Source organism: Ursus maritimus, unplaced genomic scaffold (assembly GCF_017311325.1).
Source record: "Ursus maritimus isolate PB19 unplaced genomic scaffold, ASM1731132v1 scaffold_33, whole genome shotgun sequence".
In the NCBI taxonomy this organism is placed as follows: Eukaryota; Metazoa; Chordata; class Mammalia; order Carnivora; family Ursidae; genus Ursus; species Ursus maritimus.
This window is the reverse complement of record NW_024425897.1, coordinates 129,385-155,893: the sequence shown is the minus strand read 5'-3', so window position 1 is coordinate 155,893 and position 26,509 is coordinate 129,385. Positions and strand designations below refer to the sequence as shown.

The 26,509-nt window shown below is 49.9% G+C and overlaps 1 protein-coding gene across 50 annotated transcripts in view; it reads right to left on the bottom strand.

The window, feature by feature from the left end:
* Nucleotides 1–26,509, bottom strand: part of IGLL5 (immunoglobulin lambda like polypeptide 5) — a 174,959-nt gene that overhangs the window by 26,702 nt on the left and 121,748 nt on the right. For 13 of the 50 annotated variants that reach the window (XM_040619444.1, XM_040619464.1, XM_040619442.1 and 10 more), the window contains exons 3-4: nt 8,667–8,704; nt 6,895–7,380 (exon numbers count right to left, since the gene is read on the bottom strand). The exons of 23 other annotated variants lie outside the window; for them this stretch is intronic. In XM_040619444.1, the coding sequence (XP_040475378.1) occupies nt 7,061–7,380; nt 8,667–8,704 (358 nt within the window). In that variant the 3' untranslated portion in view covers nt 6,895–7,060. Of the gene's footprint in view, nt 17–1,290; nt 1,329–6,894; nt 7,381–8,666; nt 8,706–26,509 lie in introns of those variants that run through there. 14 more of the 50 variants (XM_040619461.1, XM_040619472.1, XM_040619433.1 and 11 more) reach the window with 7 other exon arrangements.

Here is a 26,509-nt window from a genome sequence, read left to right as displayed (position 1 = left end):
GCGGACTTGGGCTGACCTGTGGGGATGGAAGAGCCGCAGGTCATTGATTCAATTTCCATTTGTGGGAGACCCTGTTGTTAGTGTATCAGGTGGGTGTGGGTCTCTAGGCCCAGTTCATGCCCCTCTTTCAGCTTCTGTCTGACTATTTATTCCCAAGAGAGTGGATTGGCATCTTCCTCTGACTACTTCCCATCCCTCCTGGGTAGCTGTCACACTGCACACCTGCCATCTCCTGTCCTGAGACCCCCCTGGGCCCTGGCCTGTCACACAGATATCTGACCCTCACTCTCTTGCCTTCTTCCTCTGACATCCTGTCTGTCCCCAGAGTGGATGACAAGAACTCTGAAAGTCCTGGGGGTTCTTTGTGATCTGGCATTTCTGCTCTGGGAGCCTCTGGGTCTTTCCTCTGTAGAGACTTCATTTACCCAAATGTGTCTCTTTTGAAGTCTGTAATGGGCCGAGGACCCTATAGGATCACAGTCTGTCTGAAGGTTCTTAAGTGTCCCCTCTGCCTTGTCCCTTGGTGTTTCCCCTGGCCAGTCAATTCAGTAGCCATATTGTGCGAGGGGATCTGGCTTTCATTTTGTAATTGGTAATTTCCCACAAGAGCCAGGAGTCCACCTTTTCCTCACACCCTGTCATTCCATGACCCTTTACCGGGGTTTCTGACTGGAGCACCTTCTCCTCCCTGCTCTGTACTGCCTCTTACAGGGTTGCCTGGCTCCCAAGCCCATTCAGGGCTGTGTGGCAGCCTGGAGACGCCTGAGGGGGCCACCCCACCCCACAACCATCCTTGGATCCTGTGTCCCAGAGCTCTGGGCACCTTCTCAGAACCTCTGACCTGCGTGTCCCCAGCCTTGGACCTGATGGTGCTGGGTCCCTCTAAGGGCTCCAAATGGTCATCCCCCCAATGTTCCCTGTTCCCTCTTCCCTTTCTGACAGGGGACCCTAGTGCCTCCCAGAGATAAGAGTGGAACGATAGAAGGCCAGACAGGAGAGGACAGAACAGAGCACATCTAGGACCCAACATGACCCTGGCAGACAGATAGAGGAGTTTTTAGGTCATCCCAACCATTGCCTGCCTCTCAGGTTGGATGTGAGGGCCTGGTGGTGACCAAAGAAGTAAGCAGGAAAGTTTGCACAGGGAGGGGAGGAGGTCAGGGTCCCAGAGGTTGGGATCCTGGGTGAAAGCATGACCAAGGCTGAGACAAGACACCAAGAGAAAAAACACAGCAGAAAATTGCCCAAACCTCTGGGAGAGCAGGGAAGGATGGAGAAGGTGAGACTCACCAAGGACGGTCAGCTGGGTCCCTCCGCCGAACACCCAACACTGTGATACAGGCTTGTACAAAAACCTGTCCCTCGGAGGCCCTGCCCCACCCACTAGCCCCCCACCTGCAGCTGTGATGGAGGAAGTGGGGGCAATGCTCCGGGCTGGTGTGTGCTCAGTGGCGGGGGTTGGGGGAGCACACATCCCCCACCTCTAGCAGATGACACACCAATGACCCATGTGTTCTGCAACAGGATCCTTGGAAGCAATTCTTCCAAAGGAAGTTGGTGTCTGATCTGCTCTATCTCCCGGGATTTGGAATGAGTTGGTGGAGGGCCTGTGTGTCATTGTCAGTTAGGTTCCATGGAAATGAAGAGCACATCCCTTCTCTTCATTTTCAAACAATCCCAATTCCTTGGTGATTCCATGAGGAGTGGGCGGAGGGTGTCCCCTCCCTTCCAAACCTTTCTTTTCAAGAAAAGCAAGTTGGTCTGGGTTTATGGGCCATTGGAGACTTCCTATGTTCCCAACCATCACTCCAGAGGGCGAGGGCTCAGCTTTATCTTCCTGGGAATGTCCTAGTTAGGGACTGTACTAAGTAAAGCCTGGGCTGGTCCTGTAGGACATGCCAACCTGTGTCTGGGTGACCTTGGGAGCAGCCCCAGACAATCTCCTATCTGGTCTCATGCTGGGGAGGGTCTGGTGTGTGGCTGTTGCTCTGCTTCTTTCAAAGAGTCTTCAATCCCACCTCCACTAACTGGAACTGACATCAGTGACTGATTTTGGGCCCGGGGTGGGTAGGCACAAGATGAGCTAGAGTATGTTGTCAATCAACAAGGAGGAGCTTAGAGACCTGCTGGGGTCATGTGCGTGTCCCCAGGAGCCACCCGAAGAGGCTCCCACTGGACTGATGTCCCTATGTGCAGCCACATTGCCATCATGCATAGAGGACAACCTTGGTGTGATCCCCCTCCCTGATCCATTGGATCCCAGAGTTTACCAGGTCATCACACAGTGATGACTCAGCAGGGGAAGATGGAGGGAGCAGACCATCATTGTATAAAGTGGGCAACAATAGGAAAGCGTTTACATTTCTTCTTTTCCCTAGATATGAAAGGTGCCATGGGGAGAATAAAGAGCCTCGTGGGCACGTGCTGCCCTGCCCTCACAGGAGAAGGAAGACAGAAGAAATACTGCCATGATGCCCCCTTCCCGTCAGATGGATGAAGTCATTGAACATCCAGGCAGTTAATGCTACCTATGAAGGTCCACTTTTTTAAAAAAGATTTTATTTATTTATCTGAGAGAGAGAGTGAGAGTGGGGTGAAGGGCAGAGAGAGAAGCAGGCTCCCTGCTGAGCAGGGAGTCTGATATGGGGCTCGGGTCACGACTTGAGCTGAAGCAGATGGTTAACCGACTGAGCCACCCAGACACCCTGAGAAAGGTTCACTTGGCCTGGGTCCTTTGATGCATAGTAGCCAACTGTCCTGGGTGTTGGTTTTGCCAAGTCCAAGTTAGACCACCTGAAGTCCCTGATGCCAGAAGTCCTTTGCAGGAACAAGAAGCAGATTGAAGGGGTCGGGGAGGCTGTGGCTTCATATTCACGTTGAAGAGTGTCAGGACTGGGAGCTCAGCCCCCACAGCTATTTCCTTGCAAGGAAAAGCAGAGTGATTTGGGACATTTTTATTGACCCAATGGACCTGAAGATACATCCACCAATCACAGCTTCAATTCTTATTCCATACTCATAAAAAGAAAAGGAAATACCACCAAATAACAAAGGCATCAATTGTATAACTCCATGAATTCACTTATGACAACTATGAGGATTTTGCAGAGAAACAGACTATTATTTTGATATTAAGAAGTGCATCTGCAAATCACTCTGATACACAACATTAATAAAAGAAAGGACAAGAACCATATGATCCTCTCAATAGATGCAGAAAAAGCATTTGACAAAATACAGTATCCTCTCTTGATAAAAACCCTCTGCCATGTAGGAATAGAGGGAACATACTTCAACAGCATAAAAGCCATATATGAAGGATTCACAGCGAGGATCAGCCTCAATGGGGAAAAACTGAGAGCTTTTCCCCTAAGGTCAGGAACACAGCGTGGATGTCTACTCTTACAACTGTTGTTCAACATAGTACTGGATGTCCTAGCCTCAGCAATCAGACAACAAAAAGAAGTAAAAGGCATTAAATTGTCATGGAAGAAGTCACCCTTTTACTCTTCGAAGAAGATACTATACTCTATGTAGAAAACCCAAAAGACTCCACCAAAAAATTGCTAGAATTGATACAGGAATTTAGCAAAGTCACAAGATATATAATCAATGCTCAGAAGTCAGTTGTGTTTCTATGCACTAACAATGAAGCAGAAGAAAGAGAAACCAAGGCATCGATCCTATTCATAATTACACAAGAAAACCATAAGATACATCAGAATAAACCTAACCAAAGAGGTAAAGGATCTGTACTCTGAAAACTATAAAATGCTTATGGAAGAAATTGAAGAAGACACAAAGAAATGGAAAAACATTCCATGCTTATGGGTTGGAAGAACAAATATTATTAAAATGTTTATGCTGCCCAAAGCAATCTACACATTCAAAGCAATCCCTATCAAAATACCATCAGTATTTTTCACAGAGTTGGACAAACAATCCTAAAATTTGTATGGAACCAGAAAAGAATCTGAATAGCTAAAGTAATGTTGAAAAAGAAAACCAGAGCTGGAGGCATCACAATTTTGGACTTCAAGCTATATTACAAAGCTATAACCATCAAGACAGTATGGTAGTGACACAAAAACAGACACATAGATCAATGGAATGGAACAGAGAACCCAGAAATGGACCCTTGACTCTATGGTTAACTAATCTTCTACAAAGTAGGAAGAACATCCAATGGAAAAAAGAGGGTCTCTTCAACAAGTGGTGTTGGGAAAATTGGACAGCCACATGCAGAAGAATGAAACTGGACCACTTTTTTACACCATACACAAAAATAAACACAAAATGACTGAAAGACCTAAATGTGAGATAGAAATCCATCAAAATCCTAGAGAGAACACAGGCAGCAACTTCTTCGACCTCTGCCGCAACAATTTCTTACTAGACGTGTCTCCAAAGGTAAGGGAAAGAGAAGCAAAAATGAACTACTGGGACTCCATCAGGATAAAAGCTTCCACACAGCAAAGGAAACAATCAGCAAAACTAAAAGGCAACCTATGGAATTGGAGAAGATATTTACAAATGATAGATCAGATAAAGGGCTAGTATCCAAAATCTATAAAGAACTTATCAATCTCAATATCCAAAAAACAAACAATCTGGTCAAGAAGGGGGCAGAAGACAATAGCAGACACTTCTCCAAAGAAGACACACAAATGGCCAACAGACACATAAAAAAATGCTCAACATCACTTGGCATCAGGGAAATATAAATCAAATCCACAATGAGATACCACCTCACACCAGTTAGTATGGCTAAACTGAACAAATCAGGAAACAACAGATGTTGGGGTAGATGTGAAGAAAGGGAAACAGTCTTACACTATTGGGGGGAATGCAAGCTGGTGCAGCCACTCTGGGAAACAGTATGGAGATTCCTCAAAAAGTTAAAAATAGAACTACCTTATGAATGTACCAGCAATTGCACTACTGGTTATTTATCCAAAGGATACAAAAATAGTGATTCAAAGGGGCACATGCACCTCAATGTTGATAGCAACAATAGCCAAAATATGGAAAGAGCCCAGATGTCCGTGGGTGGATGAATGGATAAAGAAGATGTGGTATACATAGACAATGGAATATTACTCAGCCATCAAAAAGAATGAAATCTTGCCATTTGTCATGATGTGGGAAGGAACTAGAGCGTATTACACTGAAAGTAATGTCAGTCAGAGAAAGACAAATAACATATGATTTCATTCATATGTGGAATTTAAGAAACAAAACAGATGAACATAGGGGAAGGGAGGGAAAAATAAAGTAAGATGAAAACAGAGAGGGAAGCAAACCATAATAGACTCCAAACTATAGTAAACAAACTGAGGGTTGTTGGAGGGGAGTTGGGTGGGGGGATGGGGTAACTGGGTGATGGGCATTAAGGAGGGCACTTGTTGTAATGAGCATTGGGTGCTAATATGCAACTGATGAATCACTAAAATCTACCCTTAATAATAATACACTATATGTTAACCAAATTGAATTTAAGTAAAAAATTAAAAAAAGAATTTATTAATGGTTTCTGCTTAGAATTGATAATGATATTGTAGTAGTTATATTTCAGGTCCTGTCTTTCCAGTCCACAAATGAATTATATATAGAATAAATGATATGATCTTAAATTTGTTTCAAAATGCTGCATAAGGGAGGAGTTATTCTTCTGTGAGTGGGTCACAAAGACTCTGGGACCTGGTTGATAGGAACGTGGGTGTTCTCCTTTGTCTTGTCTCTTTGTGTACTCAGTTTTTCATAATGAAAACTTAAAACAATGAATAGAAGAGTTTGTCTAGGGGTGACATTAGCTCTGGGTAGGGTGGAAGGTGTCATTCTTCCCAGCAGGACCCTTAAGATGAGGGAGACCTGAGTGGTCCCCTTGTCCCTTGGGATCTTAGTTTTTCTGTCTGAGAAATGGACTCAGGCAGATGCTGATCCTTATGTTTCTACCATATCCTAAGTAGATTTGGGGACCGATGGCTCGGAAGAAGCTCCAAGGGGGTCCTTATCCTTTGATGCATTGTGGCCCAAGAGCACGTTGCCCTTGAAAGTTCTGTCCCAGGGCAGTCCTGGCCCCCCAGCAGGTCTGGGGAAGGCAGCTCCATGTCGCTGAGGAGCTGGAGGCTCAGACAGGGTATCTGTCAAAACTAGGGACTGGAGGACTGGCAGAGTGAGCAGGGCCTGTGCCTCTGAGAGGTTGACATGTGTGCCTCAGGCCCTGGAGTGAGTGTGTCCGTGACTTGAAACAACAGGTGCACTCTTGATGAGGCCATAGTGATGGTGGGTGGAGGAGTCCTATGGGCCTGGTGTCTGAAGTCCCTGAGTCCAGGGGGAAGCCTGACCTTGCCATGGGCCTCAGGCTGGTCTGACCTGATTTAACTCTACTTCTGAATTAGAATTGACTCTGTCTTTGGGACAATCACTGGATGCCTTTCCTGAGGCCGGAATGGTGGCTTTCTCATTGACCAGTTCTCCCATGCCACTCCTTTATGCAGGCTGACATCACCTGCTCCATCCATAATCCAATGATAAAATAATGTGTCAGGTGTCCAGACATTCATGAATGAGATCCCAGACACTGCCAGGGTCACCCTGAGCCCACTGACAACACACGAATCTGAACAGAGACTCATTGTCCCCAAAACACTCCTTATTTCTGCCTGATCCCCTTGGGACCCCAGTCCTTCTCATTTAGCTCTTCCCTTTCCCATGGGGACAAGGACCGCAACCCACGAGTAGGCCCACAGCAACAATTTGTTCCTCATGATCACAGCCCAACTGGCATATGGGGAGAAAGGGTAAATCGGATATCACTTCACAAGTGTCCCTTCCTAATTACTGAGACTTTACCTCAGAGACATGACAAACAGAGAATGTACATCAGAAATGTCGGATGATAAATGGTAAGGTCTTTATTGGGCACAAGTAGAAACAGGGAGGGTATTGGGACCTGCCTGCTCTGAGCAGATCCAGGGTGGGGGCTCAGGGGTACATGGTGAGCTGGGAAAGGGGTGTCTGGGAGAGGAAGGCCCCCAACCCTGGAAGTCTTGGGGACCTAGGAGCACTCTGCGGGGACCACCTTCTTCTCCACGGTGCTCCCCTCGTGCGTGACCAGGCAGCTGAAGCTGCTGTGAGATTTCCACTTGTCAGGCGACAGGCTCAGGTAGCTGCTGGCCGCGTACTTGTTGTTGCTCTGTTTGGAGGGCTTGGTGGTCTCCACGCCCTGGGTGATGGGGCTGCCGTCTGCCTTCCAGGCCACCGTCACGGCGCCGGGGTAGAAGTCACTGACGAGGCACACCAGGGTGGCCTTGTTGGCGCCCAGCTCCTCAGAGGAGGGCGGGAAGAGCGTGACCGAGGGTGCGGACTTGGGCTGACCTGTGGGGATGGAGGGGCCGCAGGTCATTGATTCAATTTCCATTTGTGGGAGACCCTGTTGTTAGTGTATCAGGTGGGTGTAGGTCTCTAGGCCCAGGGCATGGCCCCTCTTTCAGCCTCTGTCTGAGCATTTATTTCTAAGAGGGTGGATTGGCATCTTCCTCTGACTACTTCCCATCCCTGCTGGGTAGCTGTCACACTGCACACCTGCCATCTCCTGTCCTGAGACCCCCCTGGGCCCTGGCCTGTCACACAGATATCTGACCCTCACTCTCTTGCCTTCTTCCTCTGACATCCTGTCTGTCCCCAGAGTGGATGACAAGAATTCTCAAACTCCCTGGGGGTTCTTTGTGATCTATTGTGATCTGGCATTTCTGCTCTGGGAGCCTCTGGGTCTTTCCTCTGTAGAGACTTCATTTACCCACATGTGTCTCTCTTGAAGTCTGTAATGGGCCGAGGACCCTATAGGATCACAGTCTGTCTGAAGGTTCTTAAGTGTCCCCTCTGCCTTGTCCCTTGGTGTTTCCCCTGGCCAGTCAATTCAGTAGCCATATTGTGCGAAGGGATCTGGCTTTCATTTTGTAATTGGTAATTTCCCACAAGAGCCAGGAGTCCACCTTTTCCTCACACCCTGTCATTCCATGACCCTTTACCGGGGTTTCTGACTGGAGCACCTTCTCCTCCCTGCTCTGTACTGCCTCTTACAGGGTTGCCTGGCTCCCAAGCCCATTCAGGGCTGTGTGGCAGCCTGGAGACGCCTGAGGGGGCCACCCCACCCCACAACCATCCTTGGATCCTGTGTCCCAGAGCTCTGGGCACCTTCTCAGAACCTCTGACCTGCGTGTCCCCAGCCTTGGACCTGATGGTGCTGGGTCCCTCTAAGGGCTCCAAATGGTCATCCCCCCAATGTTCCCTGTTCCCTCTTCCCTTTCTGACAGGGGACCCTAGTGCCTCCCAGAGATAAGAGTGGAACGATAGAAGGCCAGACAGGAGAGGACAGAACAGAGCACATCTAGGACCCAACATGACCCTGGCAGACAGATAGAGGAGTTTTTAGGTCATCCCAACCATTGCCTGCCTCTCAGGTCGGAGGTGAGGGGCTGGTGGTGACCAAAGAAGTAAGCAGGAAAGTTTGCACAGGGAGGGGAGGAGGTCAGGGTCCCAGAGGTTGGGATCCTGGGTGAAAGCATGACCAAGGCTGAGACAAGACACCAAGAGAAAAAACACAGCAGAAAATTGCCCAAACCTCTGGGAGAGCAGGGAAGGAGGGAGAAGATGAGACTCACCAAGGATGGTCAGCTGGGTCCCTCCGCCGAACACCCAACACTGTGATACAGGCTTGTACAAAAACCTGTCCCTCGGAGACCCTGCCCCACCCACTAGCCCCCCACCTGCAGCTGTGATGGAGGAAGTGGGGGCAATGCTCCGGGCTGGTGTGTGCTCAGTGGCGGGGGTTGGGGGGGCACACGTCCCCCACCTCTAGCAGACGACACACCAATGACCCCATGTGTTCTGCAACAGGATCCTTGGAAGCAATTCTTCCAAAGGAAGTTGGTGTCTGATCTGCTCTATCTCCCGGGATTTGGAATGAGTTGGTGGAGGGCCTGTGTGTCATTGTCAGTTAGGTTCCATGGAAATGAAGAGCACATCCCTTCTCTTCATTTTCAAACAATCCCAATTCCTTGGTGATTCCATGAGGAGTGGGCGGAGGGTGTCCCCTCCCTTCCAAACCTTTCTTTTCAAGAAAAGCAAGTTGGTCTGGGTTTATGGGCCATTGGAGACTTCCTATGTTCCCAACCATCACTCCAGAGGGCGAGGGCTCAGCTTTATCTTCCTGGGAATGTCCTAGTTAGGGACTGTCCTAAGTAAAGCCTGGGCTGGTCCTGTAGGACATGCCAACCTGTGTCCGGGTGACCTTGGGAGCAGCCCCAGACAATCTCCTATCTGGTCTCATGCTGGGGAGGGTCTGGTGTGTGGCTGTTGCTCTGCTTCTTTCAAAGAGTCTTCAATCCCACCTCCACTAACTGGAACTGACATCAGTGACTGATTTTGGGCCCTGGGTGGGTAGGCACAAGATGAGCTAGAGTATGTTGTCAATCAACAAGGAGGAGCTTAGAGACCTGCTGGGGTCATGTGCGTGTCCACAGGAGCCACCTGAAGAGGCTCCCACTGGACTGATGTCCCTATGTGCAGCCACATTGCCATCATGCATAGAGGACAACCCTGGTGTGATCCCCCTCCCTGATCCATTGGATCCCAGAGTTTACCAGGTCACCACACAGTGATGACTCAGCAGGGGAAGATGGAGGGAGCAGACCATCATTGTATAAAGTGGGCAACAATAGGAAAGCGTTTACATTTCTTCTTTTCCCTAGATATGAAAGGTGCCATGGGGAGAATAAAGAGCAGATGAAGGCACTCCCCTCGTGGGCACGTGCTGCCCTGCCGTCACAGGAGAAGGAAGACAGAAGAAATACTGCCATGATGCCCCCTTCCCATCAGATGGATGAAGTCATTGAACATCCAGGCAGTTAATGCTACCTATAAAGGTCCACTTTTTTAAAAAAGATTTTATTTATTTATCTGAGAGAGAGAGTGAGAGTGGGGTGAAGGGCAGAGAGAGAAGCAGGCTCCCTGCTGAGCAGGGAGTCTGATATGGGGCTCGGGTCACGACTTGAGCTGAAGCAGATGGTTAACCGACTGAGCCACCCAGACACCCTGAGAAAGGTTCACTTGGCCTGGGTCCTTTGATGCATAGTAGCCAACTGTCCTGGGTGTTGGTTTTGCCAAGTCCAAGTTAGACCACCTGAAGCCCCTGATGCCAGAAGTCCTTCACAGGAACAGGAAGCAGACTGAAGGGCTCTGGGAGGCTGTGGCTTCATATCCACATGGGAGAGTCCCAGGACCAGAGCTCAGCCCCCATATCCACTCCCTTTTAAGTTAAAGTAGAGTGATTTGGGCTATTTTACTGACTCAAGTGACCTGAAGACACATCCACCAATGACAATGTCAAATCTTATTCCATAGTCATTAAAGGAAAAGGAATACCACTAAATAATATTTAGAACATATTCACTTAACTGTGGATCAATATCCAAATATATGAAGAGTTTCCATAGATCCTTAAGAAAATATAAGAAACCGAATGGAAAAATAGGCAAAATTACGACTGGTAAATTCACAGGAGAAATAAAATCAGTCAAAAAATATGAAGGGAAAAAAATGCTCATTAGCGATCAAATAAATGATAAAACAGCAAACATATCCTCAAATACTCATCAGGTATGAACAAATAAAAAAAAGATCAGCAGTATCATAGGATCGCAAGGATGTATTGCAAGAATTGCATAGAGGAAAGGGCACCATCATTCACTGCAGTGACTATCAGCTGGGACAGACTTTCAGAAGGACATTTGGGTCCCATATAAGAACATTCCAAAAGCACATTCTCTCTGGTCCAGCAAGTCCAGTTTTAGCCATTAATCCAAAGTACATACTTTGGGTTAATGCACTTTAAGTGCACATATATATAACACATGCACACATATGTGGGTTTTCCATGGCAGCGTCACTTGTAATTAATCTTTTTAAATGGAAACAACCTAAATGTCCATTAATAAGGGAATGATTACATACAGTCTGGTTCATCCAAATTTTGAATTCTTACAAAGCCATTATAAGAACATGGGAGATCCATACAGATTGATATAGAAAGTGTCAGGAACAGACTGTTTAAGAAGCTGGTTATAGGATAATATGCAGAGTATGATTGTATTATTTGAAAAGTAAAACCCCCCAAACCAACTAGGGGTGTGTGTGTGTGTGTGTGTGTGTGTGTGTGTGTGTGTGTGTGTTTTTTCAGGGACATACACACATGGGAGAAGGATTGGAAGCATATAGACCAACCTGATAGTGGTCATCTCCAGAGAATGCGTTTTAGGGTAAGATGTGTGGGGATGGTAAGCAGAAACATTGGATTTTTTTTCTTCAATAGATGTTTTTGCTTAACCTTTTAAAAAAATTTTACAATAAGTACATGTTACTCTTATATTAAAAATTATTTTAGAGGATAAAAACCAAATATATCTTCCTGTGAACATTTTCAAATGTATAGAAAATTAGAAGGCAAAAGTTTACATGAGGTGAAATCCCATCAGCCAGAGACACACCATTGATATTTTTCTATCTTTTTGGACAGGCTTTTGAAAATGCACACATACTTTAAAAACCCAATTTCAGACCCAGTTTTGGAGGCTTGTGTAAGATTCCTTATGATGGGTGTCCCATACTGTATTTGGTCACACCCTTTCTGCGGGATATTTAGATTATCTCCAGTTTTCTCCCACCATTAATAGTGTTGAGCTAGCCATTCTTGTTTGTAATCCTTTGGTTACATCTTTGATTATCCTCCCCCCTTGAATTCCTATTAGTGGTATTACACAATTTAAATAAATATACTTTTTAAAAATGACTTGCTGCATATTATTAAAATGGTTACACATTTTAGACTTCTATAGATAGTCCATGAGAGTGCCTATTCCTCCCTGGTCAAACTCTGGTACTTGCTAGTTTTATAGATCTTGGTACTTTGTCCTTCCTCCCCATCCCCAAGGCGCAAGCTTTGGCTGTTACCAGTCCTTGGTGCTCCAATCTGGCCTCACACCAGTCTCCTATCTGAAAACGGTTTTCCAAACACGAATCCGACCCTGACAGTCTGCTACTTAAATCCCTCAACAACTCCTCTGGACCCCAAGATCAAGGACGCAGCGCCTAAAACACAACGCACAGCACAGTGTGGCGCGCATGCTTTCCCCAGACTCCGGTCAGGGAGCTCCCTGCCGCGCCTGCGCGCCTGCGCACTTTTCTCCTCTCAGCCCAGGCGGCTCCCAGTGCCTGGAGTGCCCGCCTCATGCGTCAGTGTCCCAGCATTTGTCAGATCAGTTTGATCTGTCCCGGCGCCTGAACATGACCCCCTTGGTTCAGGCCCATCCTCTTTGGGTCCCCAGGCCTGGCCCCTGTAAGTATTTATGAATAAGTTGCAGAGTGGACATCTTTGGGGGAGACTCAGCCAAGCCCTTGCTCCCCTCTCTAACTGCCTTGCAGACCACCTCTTCTGTTGCACCATTTTGTTTCAACACAGGACACACTGATGGGATCACAGCGTTCAGGCCTCAGACTTCTTAGAGTCCTGAGACCGTGCCTGTGTCCTGTGGGACCTTGGGTAGGTCAACTTACCTCTCTGGACCTCTATCTTCTTCTGCAAGATGGGAACAGCAGGATCTGACTTGTGGGGCTACAGAGAGAGACGTCTGCCCCTGAAACTGCCCCTGTGGGCACATCCTGTTCCTGCGTCCCTGTTTCTGCCCCACCAGAGGACAAGGGTGAGGCAAGGGTGGCACTAGTGCAAAATTTAAGGGGTGCCAAAAATTCAGTCATCAAAGATAAATCATATTTTCATACAATATTAGAAGCTAAAAATCAAAGCAAAAAAAATCCACGCAGGACAAATATCAACACTTTAAATACAGCCAGTGTCTGCCCAGGCCCCTTCTCTCTGGCTGCTTCTTCCTTCACCTCCTTCTTCCCCTCACTGCTGCTCTCCTCCTCGGATGCCCACTCCTGGCTCCCACCTCAGGGAGCTCCACATACTCCCACCATGGCTCTTTTGGCTCCTTACCTGTCTCATAGGCTTCGAAAGCTGGACAGGCTCCTTCCTGCTAGGGCTCTGCTCGGTGGTGCTGCATTGGGGACAGCGGGCCATGGGTTCCTGTGGCCAGGCTTAGCAGCAGTAGGGGCCAGCACAGCCTGGGGCGAGGCTCTACCCCCCCAGGGGCCTCACAGTGCACTTAGCCTGTCTGCGGACTCATCTGCCCTCAGGGTGGAAGCTTGGCTTGAACTTCCTGGGGGGGGGGCTCCCAGTCCCTCTTGCTGGCATCAGCTGTCCCAGTGAGCCTGGCCCACATGGCCCTGTCTTCTGCCTGGGCCTTCTCTGGTCCCTGCACCCAGTGCCCAGCCCTCTCCAGGGCCCATGGCTGTTACCCCTGGGGATCTCCCTCAGAGTGACATCTGCCAACTGCCCTGCTGTGTTAAGATCCTGAGCTCCACCTCCTCTCACTGAAGTCCGCCCACAGTCCCTGCCCCTGGGGTCCTGGGTGGGGCATACTTGACCTGCTTTATTTTCTTATTCCCCAATGGTGTCCCAGATCTGTGGAGCATCTCCTTGGGGCTTGAAGGGGCCACAAGGAGCAGCTGAGTGCCCACTGAATCAGGAATCACCAAGGCCTGATTCCTTGTGGTGGGGCTGGGACTAGGGCTTCTCTTCTGACCAGTCCCTCAGGTCGGGTCGCTGTACACTGCACTTCCTTGGTGGGTTTGGTCAAGACTGGCTGTTTCCCCTGTGGTCATCTCAGCTTCTCAGCCAGGCAAGGGCCCTGCAGGGAGTGATTCTTGAAACCTTCCAGACCTAGGTCACTTCTGGGCCTCAGTTTCCTCATCTGTAAAATGGACACAGTTCCTCTGCAGCAGGGCGGTCATGAAGATGAATGAGATCATGTGAGTGCTAAGCCCTGTCTGTGGCAGGTGTTGACTGATTGCCCCTCGGACTTTGGGCTTTAGAACAACAGTTGGCATGTCCTGGGGGGCAAGTGTGCCTGCTTTACAGGTGAAAAAAACTAAAGTCCAGAGAAAATGAATGCAGGGGCCAAGGTCGTTCTGGGAGTGGGCTGCAGGGTGAGCGAGAATCAAGAGTGAGCTCGTCCCCTGCATTGCAGCCCTCTGTCCACCTGGAAGGCTCATGTCTTGCTTGCAAGGGAGCCGAGGTTTGGGTTCTGTTCGGCAGGGGTGTAGGAGGGATGGGCCGCACAGATGCTTTGAGTGGGGTCCATTGAAAAGCCCAGGAATATAATACGTGAGACTGAGGCGGGCAATGGGGCTGGCTGCCGGCTGGGCTGAGATTGTCTTGAGCATTTGAGAATGAGGAAATTGATGTTCAAGCAGATTCTATGCAGAGGCCTGGCCCTGGCATGGCTCCAGAACATGCTTTGTTGATGATGACCCCACTCTCTGGGCTGGATGAAGTCACAATGCTCAGTGTAGGGCAGGTGGCAGGATCCCTCCTGTTACCCAGCGCCTGGCCTCTTGCCTTCCAGTTGCCTTTTCTGCTGCAAGGTCTTTCACACACCTGCTCAAGTCTGGGTTTGTAGCGACGCAGGGCTTCTCGTTTCTGTGTCAGCAGCTCTAAAAGACGCCTCCCAGGGCCTGCCAAAGTGACTTTCCTGGGAGGTCCCTTTAACAGTTGTCTGGCCAAATTTTGAGTCAGGCACTCCTTAACTTTCCTGCTACATTTGGTGAAGATTGTCCTTTCCATGGGATGAAGCCCATGCCTGCCTCTGACCTTGGGTTCTTGGCACCATGTGGGCTGGGGCAGGACGGGCCTCAGGGGTCCAGGCTGAAGCTGTTCCCTCTCAGCATCCCTGTGTGGGTGTGACACTCACCTGCTACCTAAGACCCAGAATCTGTGGTTCTGCGGGGGACAGCCCCAGGTCTTGGGAAGAAGAAGGGGCTCTCCCTAAAGGCAGCATCCCAGCTGTGCCTCCTTTCCCACCCCGGCACCTGCCACAGCCTCTGGGCAGCCACTGTCTCAGACCACATCCTCTTGAGGTGGCTGCGGTCAGAAATCTGGGTCTGGGCTATTTCCTGGGGACCCTTGGGGGGGGCTGGGTCTTCCCAGCTGGTGCAGCTGCAGCTCTGGTCCACTCAGGCCTGCTCCTCACCTCCTCCCTGGATCGAGTTGTACCAAGGGCTGGATTCAGGCTGGACCAGAGGAGTCTGGGTGCAGCTGTCCCGGTGGGCCCCCTGCTGAGGGTCTCTGGCTCCTCTGTGCCCTGCCCCAGCCCTTCTCTCATGGACTGGAAGGGGTGTTCCCCTGTCCAGTCACTTCAGCCCTGCTTCCCATGTCAGAGGGTGCCCCCTGCTTCCTGCTGATCANTCTCCTGCCCACGCTCTATTCCACAGACCTCAGAGACTGCCTGCATCCATATCTCCTCAGCTCCTGGCTCTTTTCCACCCCAAACTCAAGCTGGCTGGGCCTTTTCATCTCACTGTTGTGCCGTGTGTGTGTGTGTGTGTGTGTGTGTGTGTGTCACAAAGTATCGGTCTGGGGGATGTGACAAAGGTTCTGGAATCTCTCAGAATCCTCAGAGTTAGGGTCTGGCTCTGCAGCTTCTGAGCCCCCCTCTGAGGGGTCCCCAGGAGCCCTGAAGACCCCCACTCCTCTGGTGATCCTGGGAGTGCAGCACCCCCCCCCCCAGCTCTCTTCCAGCAAATGGAAAGGGAATTCTATTGCTTCTGTAGATGTCACAGACTCACCACGCTTGTGGGGACCTTCTAGCTGATGAAGAAACTGAAGCACAGAGAGGGAGAATTTTTCCCAAGACACACAGCAATTTGGTGTAAAGACTGTGTTCTGGGACTTAACCAGTACCAGTCAGAGACCTGGGAGGACCAGCCTTTTTTTGCACAGGAGGTGGGACCTGCCTGGAACTGACGGGAGGGGGTGCTTCCAAACAATTCAGTGCTTTAACCTCTAAGGCTCCCAATCCAGCCGCCTGGGGTGCAGCCCCAAGAGGGCGATCCAATAGGGGGCATCAGAGACTAGCAGTAGAAGGAGGCTAAACACCAGAAAGGGCTGGTGCCCCGGAGGGGTTGGCGGGAGGCCAGGGAAAGTCTCCTGCAGTGTGGGGAGGTGGGAGGATGCAGAGGCTGGACTCTGGTTCTGCATCTTCCTTGGCGCCCACCTCATCCCTGGAACCACCACCTGGGCGGCGGGGGGTCGGGAGAGGGGGAGGCGAGTGAACCCAGTGTAGGGTGGGATCCTGACCTGATTTGCAGTTTTGATGTTCTAGTCATCATGGAATTTTTCTGCATCCATTGCGATTTCAAAAAATATTGCATTAGATATTATTTATCTTGATTACTGGGTTTGGGGGTCCTCCCCTAAATTTCACACGCAACGATGGTATCTTACTCGGCTCACACTAGTCCTGGCTGTGTCTGGAACTCCTGCAAACCTGTTGAGGGGGTGGGGGTTAAGCGAGGGGCGGGGTTCCGGAGTGGGCGTGGCCAGCGCCCTGAGGTTCCAACCTCATCTGACCAGGTGGGTTGGTATTTGTACAGCGGAGCCCTGGTTTCCAGGCCCTTTCCAAAGTCTGATTGATACCTGGGAGCATCGCGAGGACCTGCGTGGCAGGTGGTGGCTTTGTAGCAGCCACAGCTCTTTCTGCTGTGCCATCAGCAACAATCATCCTGGCAGGTCTGCATCTGGACAACTCACCTTAGAGGGTGGTGCAATCTCCTTTATTACATTCATAGGAAGTGCTCCATCCAGATGGCCACCAATACTAACATGATTTATATCTGATTCTGACTTCATTATTCCCCAAAGCCCACACACCCTCACATTAATTTATAACTCTTCGTGGCGTAACATAGTAGCTATTGCACTGTATGTTGCCAATTAAATTGACAAATAGCCTAGCGACCTACCTTGTTTATAAAAAGTTATTATAAAATAGATAAGCACATAATATCGACGTCATTTTATTGCTTGACCATCTCTCCAGACACATCCTTTGATTTTCAGTGATTTTATAATATTCCCCCAAATACCCACCCACATGTTTACTTGTGTTGACAAATAGAGCCAGCCGGTTACTAACAGAAGCACATCTGAATAGTATCTTTGACAGTGAGGACTGGCTTTGCCAATTAGATTACACAGTGGGACTTCTCCCTGGATTGAATGGTTCAAATCTGCAGCACCGAGTTTTGGAGAAAAAATATACCTGAAGCACAGGAGAAGATGAAAGTATGTTTCTCAAAACATTATTGTATTTTGCAAAGATGCACAGTGATCACAGATATTTTAGTTTTTTTCCCCAATCTCTTAAACTCTATCACACACAGGGGGTCTCTTAGTAACTTCCGGTCAAGTTCCTTGGTGCATATCCCTGATACGAACCTGGGAAAGTGGACGATGACAAATGACTGGGTGACACCCCATGCAGGTGGTTTCTCATCCCATCCCCCACGAAGCTGATTCTGGGATGATGCCAGACCACAGGAGGTTTACAGGGAGCGTGTTTGGGACCAGCCTATGTGCCAGGGATGGGTGGGAAGCAGGGTGGGCAGAGGGAGGAATCAGCTATAAGGAGCTTTGCTGTTGGGATGGTCCTTCTCAGCTTCCCTAAATGGGCTGAGAGGCTGGGTCTTCAGACCGTCACATCGATCAGCTTTCAGAGGCCAGCTGCCCAGGGCAGGACCATGGCTCGGCTCCCGGTGGCTCTCTTCATCAAGGGAGCTGACAGATGAGGGCAGGGCTGTCTGTGGGTGCCTTTCCCAGCAGATGGCGCAATAAGGCTTTCATTCCAGAAAGGGTCTGGTGGTGCATCAACCTGTCTACCAGTTCAAATCCTCTCAAAGGCAGGTGGTTTCCAATTCTTTGCTTTCAGCAAAATTAAAAGGATATGAAACAGAGCTGTCAGCTGATAGATCACTGAAAAAAATAATTTTTGACCATCAACCACTAATGATTTTTGGCACATAAGTAGGAAGAAGCTCAGATCTGTGAGCGAAATTCTATTACAAAACTTCTGTTTATGAGGTCAAGGTTTCTTTGAGTTTCATAACAAAAATGAAAGCCAGAACAGAACAGAGGCAGGACCCTGCTTCATTCTGCCAGGACACCGTATTCATCAACGGATCCACAAATCAACACTATTTAATGATCATCTATGTAAATTTTAATATGTTTATGTTGCTTCGATCACATACTGCTACGAAAAATTAAGATGCTCACTCAGTGTGGCAGAAAATAATGTAATGGTCAAGGTCACAGGCTATGAAACTAAATCTTAGAATGTAAACTTCATGTATAGTTTTAGGACAGAGATGTATAGCGGGGCCATGAATAAAAGACTTGGGTATAAAAATGTATGAGCGGATCAAATTCAGTGAGGAGTGTGGAGGGAAAGCAAAGTTCAAGATGAGGGAAGAAAGATGGAAAATTTCCAAATGTTAAGAGAAGAATTTTTAAAAAGAGTGGGTGTCCAGTCGTAATGATACTCACTTCCATTCTCTCTATATAGAAGAACATTGAGAACGTTTTACAAACTTCTGGTGAAAACTTTACGTGTTTACTTACAAAGCAGCGGGGAGCATAACTCTGGTTCTTTTGGAGGGTGGGCGGGCCTGGTGCCCAGGGCTCGGCTGCAGGCCCTGTCACCCTCCCCCAAGGAGGCTCTTCTCTAATGCATAAAGGTCCTGGTCTCAGCACAGTGTGATTGCATAAACTAACAAGCAGAAGGACCTCCATGAGTTGGGGGCCAGCTCGGAGCTGTGCCCTTTCCTTCCAGTATCTTGACTCCTCCAATCATGCCTGAGAGAAGTGAGTGAGGAGCTAAGCCTTGAGAGGGTACAAGGAAGTCCCGGGGCTCAGCTGGTAGGGGGACCTCTGGACCCACAGGGCGCTGACGACAGCTTCTGTGACTCAAAACAGACCCCCACCTGCCATTTCTCAGCAGGGTAAACAGAGGCCCTGAGAGGGCAAAGAACCTGCTGGAGTCTCCCGACCCTGGAGGGTCGGAGCCGGGACCAGAGAGGATGCCTGGCCCTCAGGCCTACGGTTACTCAGACGGCTGGTGAGAGTGTCAGGCCAGGGTAGGAGGGTTTGTGTTTCACTTCCCCACCTGTCTGTGTCACTGTGAGTGATTGAAAACTGCTCCCACTGCCATGGTAGATGGCACAGTAATAGTCGACCTCGTCCTCGGCCCGGGCCCCGCTGATGGTCAGGGTGGCTGTGTTCCCCAAGTTGGTGCCTGAGAACCGGTCAGGGATCCCTGAGGGGCGGTTGCTATCATAATAGATAATCAGCACAGGGTCTAGGCCAGGCTTCTGCTGTACCAGTGAGAATATTTATTTCCGATGTTGTCTCCCCAACACGTGATCCTGGCGGTCTGTTCCAGGTTCACCGACACCGAGATGGGCTGAATCAGCACGTAAGCGGCTGTGGAACCTGCAAGAGAGGACATGAGAGGTGGGCTTCCAGCTAAGGGGACTCTGCCTTTCTGGCCTGGACTGAGCTCCAGGGGTTCTCTTGGCCCCCAGAGTTGTCCCCTCCCAGGGATTTCAGCCCAAGGGACCCATGGGCCTGGATAGAGCCTTTGAACCAAGGTGAACGCCCGGCCCATTTCTCTGGGCAGGTGCAGTCCCTTAGAGCTCACACACAGCCAGTGAGCACAATAGGGGGTTTTACCCCTCTAGCCCCTCATCCTGCAGCAAGGTGAAGAGATCTGTCCCCCACTGGATCCCAATGAACCTGGGCATAGCACCTGTGCAGTAAGCGAGAAGGCCGAGGAGGAGAGGGGTCCAGACCATGGTGGAGGCACCCTGATTCTGCTCCCAAGTCCCGACGCTGGGCAAAGTTCCTCCCAGGCCTCTCTTACCCCTTGCTGGACAGACCTGATGGTTCTGCAAATCAGCCAGAGCCCGGAGGCTGCTGCTGAGGGGCCTTGTGGGTTCAGGGAAGAAAGGGCTCAGCCCCAAGGGACACAGAGAGGGAAGAGGTGTCCCTCGGAGTCCTCACCCTCAGCCCAGGGGATCCTTCTCCTGGTGGTCTCATAGTCTGGGGCTACAACTCCAGTTTTAGGCTGTGCCTTGGCCTAGCTCCAGGGCTATTCTGGCCACTGAGAAGCAGAGTCTCTCTGTTTTCCAGGGAATCTAAGTTCCGCACACGGAATCCTCCTGGGTCCTGTCATGAAGGTGGCCGGAGTCACAGTGGTAATGCTGAAATTGTTCTGGGCCCCCAGGTCTTTCCTCTGTTCCATTCTGGCTCAGGAGGGAGAGGGTTAATGTCATCCAGGACTCTTAAGTGTCTCATCCATCCTTGTGTTGTGGTGGAGGCCGCATGCTGGTCTGCTTCCAGCCCCACCTTCAGAACTTTCCATGCTGTGTCTCCTCTGACATTCCCAGGCCCCAGTGCAGGGACCCTCGTCATTCGCACTCCAGGGACACCCTATGTGCTTAGATAGGGGCAATGTCCTACCACAGATCACAGTTGGTGAGGTGTGAACACCAGAATCTGAGTAAAATGCCCCCCTTGCTAGGTGCACATGGGGTTGGTAAAGGTCCTGGAGGTGCTGTGAGGGTTGGCCCTTGACCATGAGCTCCTGGACAGGGAGTAGGTGCCATTTCTCCGTATCTCCAATGTGTGGCTGGGCCAGGGAGACATCATGTGCTCAAAAGATATGATTTGAGTATATGTGAATAAAATTTGGTTGTGAATTATAAGACTTATATTTTATAAGTCTTTTATATTTATAAGACTTATATTTTATATTTTAAATTTCAGTCATTAGCAACAATGCGTAAGTAATAAAAATTATTAATATAATTTATGAGGTTGACTAATGGTTATTGAATAACTGCTGTGTCCTTGGAGTGGAAAAAAGATACGGAAAAAAATTGGCACCAGCCCCCTGGAGAGAGAGGGGGAAAGGAGGAACTCCTTGTGGTGAGACAGGAAGCTCTCGGAGCAAAGTGGGGGGAGGATGTGTGTTCTCAGAGGGAGCGGGGTTTGTAGACTTTCGAGAGCTTTAGCACCACTGGGGTGTGTAAGAAATCCAAGTCCCAAATCTGTGCCAGAGAAATGGCTAATTACTGCAAGATCTGGATCAGAATAAGAAGGAGCCAAAGGATTTTGGCATTAGCATCAAACATGATACTTGAGAAGGGAGAAAACTTTCCCTTCAGATCTCAGGTCATGGTAACTAAACCCCCTGCATGTTAGGACTCCTGGTGCCAGGCCCACTCCATCACCAGGTGGCTAGCCAGGTGATCTCTGCTGCCCGCTGGGCCGTGGCAATAGCACAGGGGTTCGCGTCACGTCCTCTGGGATGCCGCATATGCTTTCAGCATCGTATGTTAGACATATGTGGTATTGCTTCTCCTCCAGTCAGGATTCACAGGTCTAGGAATCAGGGTGGAAATGGGAGTGGCAGCACTTACTCTTATCTCCAATGAGCCACCAGCAAATGTTCCCTTCTCATCCCTGGAATTTTGTGCTCTGCTTGACTGCACCGTACTGCTGGCTGAGAGTGCGCCGTGGCCCTTCCTGGCGCCTTCTTGCAGCGAGGCACCGGGAAGAGTAGGGGACACTGGCTGCTGTGATTCATGGTGACTATCACGGGGGACTTGGGTATCTACTACTGAATTGGGGTGATCAGGTGTGTGTATGGATTCACGAGATCCTCTGATACGCCCAGGGACTGTGATAACAGTCATAAATTCACCACAATCCGATGCAGCAGGTCTGACAATGGACAAATCTTCCAGAATGAAGGTTTGGTCGTCCCATCTGGTGGGGACTTGCTGAGGGAAGGCGAATATGGGGTGGACAGTGAAGAAGGTAATTATGGGCACCACACTGATCACAGGTAGTGAAAACATGAGGAGGATACAAGGACAAGTGTTTCTTCCTTATATTGACATGAATATGTGTGGAAATATATTAATCATATGCTTCTGTTTTATTCTCCTGTCTCATTCCATTATTGCCTAACGTCAGATGTGTTAATAGGTAACTTTATATCTCAACGTAGAAGTTAGAGATAGCAAATCAGCTGGGACAAAACAACTATCACCACAGACAACAGTATGTTTGGATTCCTCTTGCGGGGAAAGGGTGAGCATGTTTGAAATTTTTCATTGGATAGTTTCATCATATTAGGTGGAAGCAAGGTTACCAATATTCTCTTCATTTAGAGACTGGTTAGCCTGGATTGGGTGGATTTCATGTGGATGAGGGGTGGACTGTGGTGGCTTATTAAGTGTCAATGTTGACAAGCTGACTGTATCCACAGAATTGTTGTCTGTCCATATTTCTGGGTAGGGTGAGTGTAAAGAGAGATTATCGTGCAGGATGTGGGGGGTAGAAGTGAGGCAGCACCCATCGTGTGTCTCACTCCCATGGTTGTGTGTCTCTGGCCACTCTGTAGGAAGAGGCAACTCTCCCAATGTCCCTCATTCACCCTCAGGATGGATGGGACTCCCCAACTGTCTGTCAGAACCCAGAGCACCTAGTGTGTTGGCATCTTTTTCATTGTTTAAAAGCACAAGGAATGAACTGATCTGTTGGGGATTTTGACACACGTAATAGGGTTTGGGAGGACAAACCAGAGTTTTGTGTGTATACAGTGGCCTCCTCAGGTCCCTCAGGACCCTGTCGGGGATGCCAGCCTTCCTGGATTGGGTTCCTGGAAGCAGACTCTGAGATGGAGAAGGGCATGTGCAGGAAATCTGGAAGGAGTTGGGGAGGTCAGACTGGGTAGGAGAAGGGACCCACAGTGAGACATCAGGCAAGGTCTCTTTCCTGCAGGGAGCTCTAAAGCTGGGACCTTTCAGGACATCTGAACCTGAGGCAGGGTCTTGGGACCATGGACTCAGGCCATCATTCAAGGGAATCTCTCTGCGAAGGGTCGGAAACCTGGGGGAAGTAATTTTCTGAACCAAGAGCACTTCCTAGCAAGGAACCCCCCTGTGAGCTACCAGAGGTTTCAGACAAAATGAATGCGTGTGTGAGCCCAGAAGAGGGGTGTTCACAGTGGGTAATGCACTGGTCTGCTCCACTCAGAATCCCCAGCTGCCATGCTGATATGGCTTCAGGACCTCTACTGAGCGGGAAAATTCTGGACTCTGATCCTGGTCAGTGAAGAAGTGGCCCATGATCACCATATGGAAATGCAGGGACAATGACCAGTGTATGGATGTTTCTTTCTGTTTGTCCTTCCATCCAGGCCCTCTGTTTCCAAACATACTCAGGCTGTGACAATCTCGTAGCCCCAAATCAACCCCGATACACCCTCTGCTGGTACTGCCTGAAGGGTGGGTGGCCAGGGAGGTCTGGGGACCTTGGATCTGGGGACCTGGGTCAGACCTGCTCATGCTCTGTGCACAGGCCTCCTGGGGCTGGAGGAGAGTGAGACACAGACGGGGAAGGGGTTTGTGTCTCACTTCCCCATATGCCTGTGTCACTTGAGCAGTATCACTGCTATCTGATGACTCACAGTAATAGTCAGCCTCGTCCTCGGCCCGGGCCCCGCTGATGGTCAGGGTGTGTGTGGTCCCGGACCTGGAGCCAGAGAATCGGTCAGGAATCCCAGAGGGACGCTCAGTGTCCTTATAAATGACCATCACAGGGGCTTGGCCTGCCTTCTGCTGGATCCATTGTGTATATGCTTTACTCAGTATCTCTCCAGAGCAGGTGATGGTAGCCATCTGTCCCAGGGACACTGACACCAAGGGAGACTGAGTCAGCACACTGGAGCCCACAGAGCCTGAAAAGACAGAAGAGGAGAGGTTGGTGTGTGGTTCAGGGGCTCAGCCCAGGGACCCAATCCTGAGTCTGTGCTGGTCTGAGCTCAGGGTTCACTTGAGACTCAGCTCAATCCTGTGGGGGCTGAGCGTGTGGGCAGTCTTGGGCAGGGGACGGCACCTGTGCAGAAAGTGAGGATGGGGAACAGCAGAGGAGTCCAGGCCATGGTGGATGTGCCCAGAGCTCTGCCTCCTGAGACCCACAGCACTGCTGGGCTCCACCCCAGCCTCTCTTATTCCCTTCCAGGCCCCTGGGACTATGATTGGTAGTACTTATGCAAATTTGCTCCATTTCTGGGTCTCCTACTTAATAAACCAGTATTGAGATCAGAACATGTGACTGAGGAGGAAGAGGGGAGCCCCCAGCTCCCTCCAACCAGCTTTGAGGTAAGACACCAGCCTTTATCTGCAAGGTCTAGGATCACAGGCGCATTCTGGGGATCAGACCACATGACAACCCTCTGCGACCACCTTGATTGCAGTCTGTCCTTGGCTCCCTCTGTGTTTTTCAGGAGCCTGACTATGCAGCTGGGCTGGGCCCTCTGAGAGTTACAGTCAACACTTGATATAGGGAGTATGGCCTGTGGCCTCATTCCCTCCTCCTCCTGCACCATGTCCCCCCTGCATCCCTGAGGCACTGTGGTCCCGTGCTTCCCATGTCACTATACTGTGGAACTTTCTCATTAGAATGTTTGTGCATGATTTGGTCTGTGAGTTCACTTGTGAAACTACCACCTGGTGTTGGAGATTCATCACAATTTCTAGTCTATTCACACATGGTGCTTTTTTCTCCCCCTAATCTGCAACATCGGAGCAATTGGCATTGTCAACAATTTTATTTTAGGTTTTCCTCAATATTAGATGCAATCACGCAAATTTCATGAGAAACCATCCCTGACTTAACAAATCACCATCAAGCTCCATGTCTTGTCAGGGTCCCCAGGGTTAGGTCTTCCCATATGGGGTGAGCTTGGTGTCCAGAGCCAGGGTCCCTGCAGGAGCTGGATCCTGTCACTGACCCAAGGACAGCTCAGGGAGCAGAGCTGTGGCCTCTGGTAGTGAGACCCCACTTCACTCTGGAGACAGTCTCACAGGGAGGCTGTGGACCCCTCATTCCAGGCACCAGGGTCTCTGAGTGCTCCGCCTCCACCCTCTGACACACTCCTGAGCAAAACCTGCAGCCCCGGCCTGACTCTGCCTGGAGGTGGGAACAGAGGCAGGAGGTGAATGGTCAGGGTGTTCCCGACATGTCCAGCTCGGATGAGTCAGCTTCCGGAACACTGGTGCCCAGTGCAGGAGCTGCAGTTCCCATGTGAGGCATTCACTGTGTCATCCCGTCAGTGTCCTGGGGGTCAGTGTGGGTCTGACCCTCAGAATAAGGTCCCTTCAGCCACTGGTGATGGGGTTGACCATCCCAGCTTCCTCCTGAGGACTGGCCAGGAGTCCCTGTGAGGCTCCCCCTGGGCAGCCCCAGCCTCTGTCCTGCTGCTCCTGCTGTGGCTCTGTTGCCCCCTGCTGGTGGAGGAGGACTCAGACCAGGAGCTTCCCTCCTACAGGTCACCCCACAGCACCTGTCACCTGAGGAAGGGTGTGGACCAGGGTTTCCTGCCTCCCACAGCCAGCTGCTCCCCTGCCCTGCCCAGCCCAGCACAGAAGGTCACATACATGGTGAAGGAGGCAGGACAGGTGGGATTCCTGTACTTGTCCCAGGGTTGAAATGCCTTGGCCTGGTCCCTTGTGTTCATACAACAGGGAGAGTGCAGGGGACAGTGGAGTGCATCTGAAACGGGTCAGGGTGCAGACAAACCTGTGTGATGTCCCACAGCCAGCAGATTCCTGCGTATTTAGGAATCAGGACCGATGCTTCCTGCATCCCCATCAGTGTAGTTGGGTCATCAGAGCAACAGGTGATGCTTCTGGAGCTAAGCTCAGTTGAGGAGGCAAACCTTTATTTAACTCGTATTAGTGCTATCTTTACTACTATTATTTTTATTACAAGTCACATCTGGTTTTTGGTGTGGGAGGATTTTGAACTACCTGTCTGTGAATTGGGAATCTGCTCACTCAGACGTGGATACAATTGCACATGATAATGGTCACAGAGTAGCTAAAAACCTTTCCTTGTGAACCCACAGAGTCAGACAGGAGCCTCCAACACCAAGGTTAACTCACTGAGACCCCACTGCATCCACCGAATTGATTAAACTCTTCAATATTTTGTATCATTTAATTTGAAAACAAGTGTTTCTCATAGCAATATAAGCTTCCCCATTTCACAGCAGGCAAGGTGAGTCCCCAGAGAGGCTCGCTTCCCAGGAAAGCAGAGAAGAGTGGGGTAAGTCCAGGAGTGGAGCCCTGGTGTGCTGGGTTCAGATCCTGGGGTCTTTGGGGGCCGAGGTTGACCAGGGTGGGCGGGAAGGAGTATGACTTCCCTGCTCTGGTTGTGGAGAGTGTGCCATGGCTCCTTCTGACTCCTCCTGGCAACGATTCAAAGTAGGGGGCACTGCCTGGGGTGTTTCATAATGACTATCATGGGGCAATTGGGTGTGTCTACAACACAATTGGGGTGAGCACGAGTATAGGGATTCAGGAGATCCCCTAAGATTCCTGGGACTGTGATTGAGTCATCAGTTCACCACAGTCCAGTGCAGCAGGTCTGATAATGGATGCAACTTCCAGAATGAAGGTTTGGTTGTCCCCACTG